This window comes from Pundamilia nyererei, unplaced genomic scaffold (assembly GCF_000239375.1).
Source record: "Pundamilia nyererei isolate P.nyererei 1_Seehausen unplaced genomic scaffold, PunNye1.0 scaffold00283, whole genome shotgun sequence".
In the NCBI taxonomy this organism is placed as follows: domain Eukaryota; kingdom Metazoa; phylum Chordata; class Actinopteri; order Cichliformes; family Cichlidae; genus Pundamilia; species Pundamilia nyererei.
In genome coordinates, this window is record NW_005187684.1 from 599,472 (window position 1) to 608,365 (window position 8,894).

Below are 8,894 nucleotides of genomic sequence, written 5' to 3' on the forward strand. Positions count from 1 at the left end.
TGTGCCGTGTTTTACTTTGGAGTTTCTGAGAGTACAACAGAAACATTATATTTACAGGAAGTTTTAAAAATGGCTCAAGTTTAGGAAATGGGCATGATTATTCCTTTTAATTTGGTGCCTCTAAAGAGTGTAAATGTCTGTTTTTCTGAGAGGTTATAGGAAAAGAGACAGGGATTCATCTAGATTTGGTGTTTTGGGGGCCTCAGCCCCAGTCACAATATCATGCATAATATTAATATTAATGTAAGCAACTCTCTTCACATTTAACAGTTGGGTACACATAACAATTTTAACTTCCAAACCAGCTTAACTAGTGGAATGACCTGTTGCAGTGACTAAGAATAATTCTGAATAAATAATGAATATAACACACCAGTTTAAGGGTGGACACTAGTTATCAAATATGAATGTTGACCAGAATTTTCCAAAGTTAAAGTAAGAATTTTGCGAGGAGAAAGGAGAAACATGCTTTACATTGTTTCAGTCTGTTATGAATGGGATGTCACCAAAGTTCATGCATGTGAAGGCAGACAAGCTAATACTTTTGGCAATACAGTGCATGAAAGAGGTGGTCTAAAATAACATGCATATTTAACAATTGATTACAGTTTGACAGGCAGGGAATAATCTAATGTAAATCTATGAGGCTCTAGCTTTTTCAATAAAGTGTTTTCTATTTTTATTCTGTATTGTAGATGATCACCATATTTGTGTCACCAAACGTAACTTTGTTTCTTACATTTTAAGCCAGCAACATGTGACATCTTCTGCATGTAGAAGGCAGAGAGGTCTCTATGATGCCCTGCAATAACTAAGCTCTTTTTGGCAAACGCTCTCTTGGTGCCAAAAAAAATAACACAAAGTTTGGTACTCGGGATTGTGGCCCTGGGTATGACCCGTGGACATGATTTAGGGTTCATCAATGAAAACCAAAATAAAAGAGGGTCGTATAATTGTGTAATTCTGTTTGTGACAGAAGGTGTTGACAAACTTTTTGTGACCAAATCCATCTGTAATTATATTGCATATATTGCTTTTATGAGGCTATTTGCACTGCCCGAGTGCACCTACTAAAAATATACCAGTTGAACAATTTCTCTCCAGTGTTGTGGGAAGCATTTAGTTTCAAATCCTGGGAAGAATATACATTAAATATAGTCCGTTAAATAATTTAATGGGGAAATGCAAAGAGGCGAATCTCAGTTCATTTTTTCTTTTAATATATGAACTAATACCACACATGGAAAAATAGATCAAGTTCTTTAGTAACGATTGGAAATGATCTACAGGAAAGACTATAAACGGAGGAGTTCGTGGTTCACTCAGCTCTCTGATTGTGATGGCGCAGCTTTGCGCACAGCCTTTGTCAGGGCACGCTGGATAACTGGGTACAGTTTGTAGCATCCCTCAATGCAGGTCCTCACTCCAGCGGTTAGAGTCTCTTCAGTCATTTCTCCATCAGACTGTAGTCCAGAAATCTGGTTCAGGCTTGGGAGGAATGCGACAGTCAGACCACCCTGGTTCTCACAGCTTACCGAGTTGCAGCAGTTTTCCTCCATGTAGGAGGGGTCAACCACATAGGAGGTGCCATCCTGGCGCATGGAGCAACCGAGGACCAGATCATACATTTCGATCCCCGCATCTGCAAGCGCAAGAGAGGCGCATGTGACGGCATGGGCCAGAACTGAACCGCTGTTCTCAAGAACCATCACGTTGACCTCGATCTGAGAGCGAGGGTATTTGTGGAGACATATGGCAGGCTGCAGGCTCTCATGTAACATCAGGGAAAAGTCCTTGTCCTGACTCCCCTGAATCCAGGAGCCCCTCTCCGGGCAGGAAAATGGAGCAAAGCGCATGTCGGTAGTCAATCTGGACACAGAAAAACAGTTGTGGTTGAGTCTTTTTTTTTTCCTTCGTTTTTTTAAACTGTCACAGATATCAGTGTCCACTTCAAACTGAATGCTTTATTGGTATACCCACATAAGCTCAGTTTTCAAACTAACTTGGTACTAAATAATAGTTCACAGTGAGAAGTAATACAAAAACCCGCGACCCTGAAAAGAATAAGCGGAAGCGAATGGATGGATGGATGGATGGATGGATATGTCAAAAAGCGTTTTAATCCCCTTAAAAAACTAAAAAAACAAACAAAAAAGTGCTGCATTTGGATTAAGTCAATAATGTCTCCAGCAATTGTTTTGGGCAAAAGTTAAAATTCTGTTGCATTTCAATTGTTTATGTGGTTTATTAAAGTTTAGACTAGTTTTCACGCATGTGTAGTTCAGAACAGTGGGGGAAATAATAAAAAAAAATCCAAAAATTCTGCTATCCATGTAAGACACAGCAGGCTGTATTTTTATTATGACTTCACAGTTTAATCAGCAGAAAACTATTTCTTTGTTTGTTGTGTTGTTAGAATAGTCAATATGCTTAAAGATTTAAACAAACAAACTCCATACCTTCCACATTTCATATTCGTCTCATCCTTCCGGTCTGTTTCTCTGGGGCCGTAAACGCAGCACATCAGCTTGGTGTTTCCAGCCTCCAAGTACGCGGAGCCTTTAGCTTGGCTCACCAGGCCACAGCGGACGAAAACGGGCCGCACGTCGACCTGATCCCGTCGCCGACCGTCCGCTCTGGGCCCCTTCGAGGGCAGAACCGCCCCCGGATCGCACGAAAAGAGAGACGGGCTCTGAGACACTTCTGGACCACGAACACGTTTGGTGTCAGTCGGCATGTTGAAGTAAATGAACCAAGCAACCGGTCCCGCACGAAATCTCTTCCCCTAGAAACATAGCATGCTGGAGAAATTCTTCCGCTAATATACGCACACTGAAGGATATCACATCAGAAATGCGAAATATCGAGTACGTACGGATGCAGCAATATTTCATCATTATTACTAGTCAGTTCGTATGCCATAAAATAACAGTCACAAAAAGTGATATATGTTATTAATCAAGGACAGAATAAAATCATTTCTTTAAAAAAAATGTAAATAGATAAATAACAACATTAGTTTAAAAAGTTAGAGTACTTAAAACAAAAGCTGGCATACATTGGGCTTGCGGACCTTTCTCACATTTCTCTACATCAACTAACATATTTAAAAACGACAACAAAAATCTGAGCTGACACCGTTTAAGTTGCATCAGCCAAAGCACAGAGATTCGTGTCGCTGCCGTGGCGGGCTCGGTTAAGAAGGACAGTAGATTTGTCCAATAGGAATCCAGAATTCTTGACTTTTCTGTGTAGCCGGACCAGTTGGAGGCTGTCGTAGGCGTGCCCGCTGCTTGTGCTTTCCTTCAGTTTGAGCAGCGTGGAGTGAAGGAGAAGTACCTGATTCATTCTGCGGGAATAGCGGCTTCTGTGAGTATTTTCGTGTGTTTAAATGTAGTTGAAATAAGTTATCTTTATTGTACTGTTCAGCAGAATAGCCTTTCAATTAGAGCAGTGTGCCGAACTGTCTATCTCAGGCTGAGCGCAGGGAGGTAGCTTGAGTTAACTAGCTAACACATTAGCCTGCTAACGTCAGATCAAGCTAGTGCCTCTGCCTACAATAACAATTATAGTCAGCTGACTAGCTTATATTGAAGACTGTCGGTTTTTGGTAGAACTTTAAGAGGAAATATGTTGTATCACATGACTGTCACAAATTTGTGTGGTCTGGAAGTTTATGTTAGGCTTGCGAGATTAAGTTCACTGATTTTGTGCCATGGAGACAGAGAACAGGGCTGTTCCTGTTACTAACCTGAAAGATGGGTCCAATATTTATCATCAACCTGGTCTCCGTCTACCTGTTCTATGATTATAACTGTCCTTATTTTGTCTTGAAAATGGACCATTATTTATTTCTCAAAACCACTGGGCTAATAAATGCTTTGTTGTCAGGACGGGGACATGGGCTATTTGTCACCCAGAAAGCTGAAAACACCAGCTGAGGTTTGCTTTGGCAGTCAGTTTTCACCATTGGGAATTGAGCTCTGCTGCCTTTTAATTATATATGGTATCACATTTTAATGAAATATGTGTACTCCAAAAATCCACAAAGTGCTTATAAACCAATTGTAAGTTGGTTTTGTTTCCATTCTTATCTAAAATTGCATCTGACTTCATATTTAAGATCGCAGCATTGTGTGCCTCACCTGTCTCACTGGATTCCTGAGCTGCTGTTGTTTATGAGAAGAGCGTCAGGCCAATTAGCTGCAGCTAGGTTAACATCCACACCCTACAAACAGACTTAACTTTAAGCTTTTGATGTGGAGTGGTAAAATCAAAACATGCACAATTACTATAATGACCGATAAACAATTTCATAATGTTTTGATACTTTATGGACAAAAACATGTATTTTCGGACCAACACTGGACAGTTCTTTAACCAGCCTTTAAAAGCACTGACAAATGTATAATTCTTTTTTTTTTTTAAATTAAATGGGATTGCCTTGAATGACATTTTAGTACATAAAAAGGAGCTACAAAGTACAGCACTTGCATATAAAATATGAAAGAAAATTGTTGCTTCTTACGGTGAAAACAACAAGGTGGTTTGTACAACCCCTTATGCACCAGCCTTGCCAGAGCTCTCGCTAGTTGCGCAGTCATGACAGGAAGAGAAACCCATGGGAAATTGCTGATGCTGTTGATTGATGGTAAGCCAGTGTTTTAAACAGCTGGTTAAAAAGCTTTACCCAAGATGTGACACACATACACCTCTTCTGTACTTGCTAAATTAGTATTTGGGCACGAGCACTGAGAGTGTACCCTTAAGGGGACTACTGCCTGAAAGGGAAGAGCAGGCCTTAATTGTGTTCTAATAACTCAGTAGTAAAGTTGCTGTTACTCAGACCAAATAATCATCCACCTCTCTAAATGGGACCAGTTTCTGTGAGTTAAATTATTCGTCTGTCTGTGACCTGGAACAATTTAATTGGACCAAGAATTAACTTAAAAAAATCACTGGCTGCATACAAGACCTCTTTAAATGTGCTTGATAGCTAAAGTGTTTCTTTTCTCTGTGTGTAATTTTGTTCACAGAGCTTCTTCAGAATGGACTCCTCCTTGAATGCAGCTCAAATTCGCCAGAAGTTCATTGACTTTTTCTGTCGCTATGAGCACCCGTACGTTCACTCTTCATCCACCATCCCCCTGGATGACCCCACGCTGCTTTTTGCCAATGCCGGCATGAACCAGGTACACACAATGTCTTTCCCGACACTGCTTCCTACACCATGGCTCTTTTTTATGTTCCCACTGATTCACAACTTTTAGAATAAGCTCGGAAATCAGATCTAGCAAACTTTCTTGAAAAAAACAAACAAACTTTTTTTTCTCTCAAGATTTTTCTTTTTTTTGCACCTCATTTTCTTTAGTTCAAGCCCATCTTCCTCAACACTATTGATCCATCACATCCCATGGCCAGGCTGCGTCGTGCTGCCAACACCCAGAAGTGTATTCGTGCAGGAGGCAAACACAATGATCTGGACGATGTGGGTAAAGATGTCTACCACCACACCTTCTTTGAGATGCTGGGCTCCTGGTCCTTTGGGGACTACTTTAAGGTATTACATTTTCTCATCCTTCACATCAGTTTCACTTTTTTGTTACTTGTATTTTTAGTCCCACAGATTTAAATCCTGTTTGTTGAACAGTGCTCGAGTACACACACAGACACATATTGCTGTAGGACCTTTCACCATTTATAAATTTCTCCTCTGCAAACATTTTGTTTGCCAAGTACTTTGTGATAAATGTATAACTAGGCAATATAATCTGCTCCCTCTCAAGTGACTCTACCAACTTCTTTGCCTTGGACAGCAGCTAGCAGTAGCTGTTCAGCTCTGTAGCATTGGTGAGCTCATTGTAAAGGCACAGGAAAAAGGCACTTTCAAAATAAGAGTGAGGGGATTGTCCACTAGTAAAAACATACATAGTGTCATTATCTTAGGTAAGTAGAGAAAAGGAGATAATTCTAATACAAAAATGCTTGAACATATGAGCCTGGGGCTCATCTAATTCTTTTTATATTTTCGGTTGAAGTGGTTAAAGTTGATCTATGTGAGAATCTGGCTGTTCTCTCCTTTTTGTCAATGTTGCTTGTTATATTACAATGACATATTCATTATCATTATTAATGGATAAGACATTGCCTAAACAGCTCTAAATTGTTATTGCATCATTTTTGCTCTCCAGGAATTAGCCTGTAAAATGGCCTTGGAGCTGCTGACTCAGGAGTTTGGTATTGCTTTAGAGCGCCTGTATGTCACCTACTTTGGAGGTAATGAGGATGCAGGCCTGGAGCCTGACCTGGAGTGCAAACAGATCTGGATGGACTTGGGGTGAGTGAGCCTTGGGAGCATTGACTGTATGTAAAAATAGATAAAGCTTGTGATGCAAAAAGTGAAACGAGTTTGCAGGTTTAAGGCACTTCCAATCTTTTTAATGGCAAGAAAGAGGCAGCGACATTTCTGTACAATCAAAATGAGCTATAATCTGATATATATATTTATATATATATATATACACACACACATACATACATACTAGGGATGCAACGATACACAAAATTCACGGTTCGGTTCGATACTTTTTTGATACAAAAAAAATGTTCATGCTTTTTTAATTTGTCATTTATTAAAATTATAAATATATATTTTAACTCAAAAGTACAGTTTTTAAATTGAATGTTGCTGAAACAACAAAGTAATAAAAAAAATAATCTATCTGATCGAGAAATCGCTCATTTTTGGAAAAGAGAGTTTATTACAGAGAAATGGCTCTTTCCAAAATAAAAGCTATACTATATGCTTCTTCTGGGCTATATTCTCAGCAGCATATTAAACATATCAGGTCCCCATAAGGAGAATCATGTGCTAACGGCTGTCTAAATGACTCGGGTAAAGTTTGTAGCATGCATGCTTGTTGTTTTTGTCTGCTTCCACTTGTCTTTGCACTAGGATGATGTCGGCGTAAATGTGCAGTCATATTCGTTGTGTTCCCACTAGTGCTGTCAGCGTTAATCTCATTGAAATGATGTTAACGCCATAACACGGCAAATCTCCGTTAACGAGCTACCGCGGATCTCCCCCTGCATGGGGCTGGACAGCGTCAACACGTTAAAGAGCAAACTGCGCTAACACACTAGTTCCCACCAATGTAATTGAGCATTGCGTGGCACATCCAACATACTGTTTTACTCTTGTCCGCTTACCTTCAGGGTCATGCGTCACATGAAAACCAAAATAGTTCCAAACGCCAGATCTGAATGAGGGTGGGAGAGGTTCAATTTGCCATGTTGCAAGGAGAGCTTAACTTCTGTCTCGCTAGTTTCCCTGCGCTCAGTGAATCTGCGCTCGACTACTCCGCCTAGGCTGCACTGTCGAGCGCAGATCCACTGAGCGCTCAACACAGACAGCATCGTCAGAAGAAAAGTTGATAAAATAAATTAAAAATGTGGTATTGTTCAATACATATGCGTACCGAACCGAAAGCACTGTATCGAACGGTTCAATATCGATACGAGTATTGTTGCACCCCTAATACATACATACATACACCCAGCTGGAAACACTTCACGCAAGTCGAGCTGCCCGAGATTCACAGAAAATGTTAAATTTTTGTGATACATACATATCGTTATCGGGATGATAGATGTCTTATATCGGGAAATGAGATTTTAGTCATATCGCACAGCCACACCTTAAAATAAAAACAAAACAAAACAGTAGTTCAAAAGTATGCATTACAATCCTGGTGATCTCCCTTTGGTCAAATTCCAAAACCTCATCAGAGGACAGAATTTTGTCTGTAGGAAAAACATTTTTGCATGATGTGAATGTTAAATTAATGATGAAAGTCTTTCTCATCTTAAGGGAGTTGATTCAACTTCTGCCGCTCTCTGTTTCTTTGTTTGGTTTAGCGTGGATGAGGCTCGCATCCTGCCGGGCAGTATGAAGGATAACTTCTGGGAGATGGGAGATACTGGCCCCTGTGGCCCTTGCAGTGAGATCCACTACGACCGCATTGGAGGGCGAGACGCCTCTCACTTGGTGAACATGGATGATCCCGATGTGTTGGAGATCTGGAACCTGGTGTTTATCCAGTTCAACAGGTAACACACTCGCGCATCAAATCAAATTCAAATTTTATTTGTCACATACACAGTCATACACAGTACGATATGTAGTGAAATGCTTGGACAACTGCTCGTGACCTAAAGGAAAGGCTATGAATAAGATAGGAAATAAATATGAAAAATTAAAAAGGGGTAAATTTAACTAGGAAGGAATAAAATCTAAATTAAGGTTAAAAATGAAATAACTGTACAACACAAATTATACACACACACACACACACACACACAGTGAAAAATGATCTTACTAAGAGGACTTTATGAATCGATGATTGCATCCATGAAGCAAAATAATTTATTGAAGGAATAATGCTTTTGCATTAAATTCACACATTTTTTTTCACACACCATCACATGCTGTATTAAAAGAGTAATTTATTCTCATACCTTATGAGGCAGTGTAAAATCTTCTTGGTTAATTGCATTCGTTTACACCTTGTGGTGTTTTGAAAATGACTTCCAGGATTAGTCCTCTCAAGGCTGCTGGGCTACACTAATCCATAGTGTTGCTTTGTCCTCAGTTCCAGCAGGGCTCGGGTTTGCTTTCACATCCATAGTTGTGCTCGTTTGGTGTGAGCTAAAGAAAAAAATGATATGTTGTTAAGTTCTTTTTCTAGTCTGTGTTCACAAAACTTAAGCACCCAGCCTTTTGAACTTGCACTCAACATCGATCCAGTAGTGAAATTAGATCCTGTTGCAACAATGTAATGTTTGTTATGCGTTTATGTCTTCTGCTGTGTATAAAAGCTCATTTTGGGGGGGGG

The 8,894-nt window shown here is 39.9% G+C and overlaps 2 protein-coding genes across 2 annotated transcripts in view; one reads left to right on the forward strand and one right to left on the reverse strand.

Moving 5' to 3' along the window:
• Positions 1 to 1,158: 1,158 nt before the first annotated feature.
• On the reverse strand, positions 1,159 to 2,812 carry exosc6 (exosome component 6). Its single transcript, XM_005750652.2, has 2 exons — positions 2,460 to 2,812; positions 1,159 to 1,869 (listed from the first exon to the last, which is right to left on the reverse strand). Exons 1-2 carry the CDS (start codon positions 2,735 to 2,737, stop codon positions 1,323 to 1,325), a joined length of 825 nt encoding a protein of 274 aa, XP_005750709.1. The 5' UTR covers positions 2,738 to 2,812; the 3' UTR covers positions 1,159 to 1,322.
• Positions 2,813 to 3,285: 473 nt separating this feature from the next.
• Positions 3,286 to 8,894, forward strand: part of aars1 (alanyl-tRNA synthetase 1) — a 20,147-nt gene continuing 14,538 nt past the window's right edge. Inside the window, exons 1-5 of the mRNA XM_005750653.1 lie at positions 3,286 to 3,369; positions 5,037 to 5,192; positions 5,372 to 5,560; positions 6,192 to 6,337; positions 7,918 to 8,109. Coding sequence (XP_005750710.1) covers positions 5,049 to 5,192; positions 5,372 to 5,560; positions 6,192 to 6,337; positions 7,918 to 8,109 — 671 coding nt within the window. The 5' untranslated portion in view covers positions 3,286 to 3,369; positions 5,037 to 5,048. The remainder of the gene's footprint in view (positions 3,370 to 5,036; positions 5,193 to 5,371; positions 5,561 to 6,191; positions 6,338 to 7,917; positions 8,110 to 8,894) is intronic.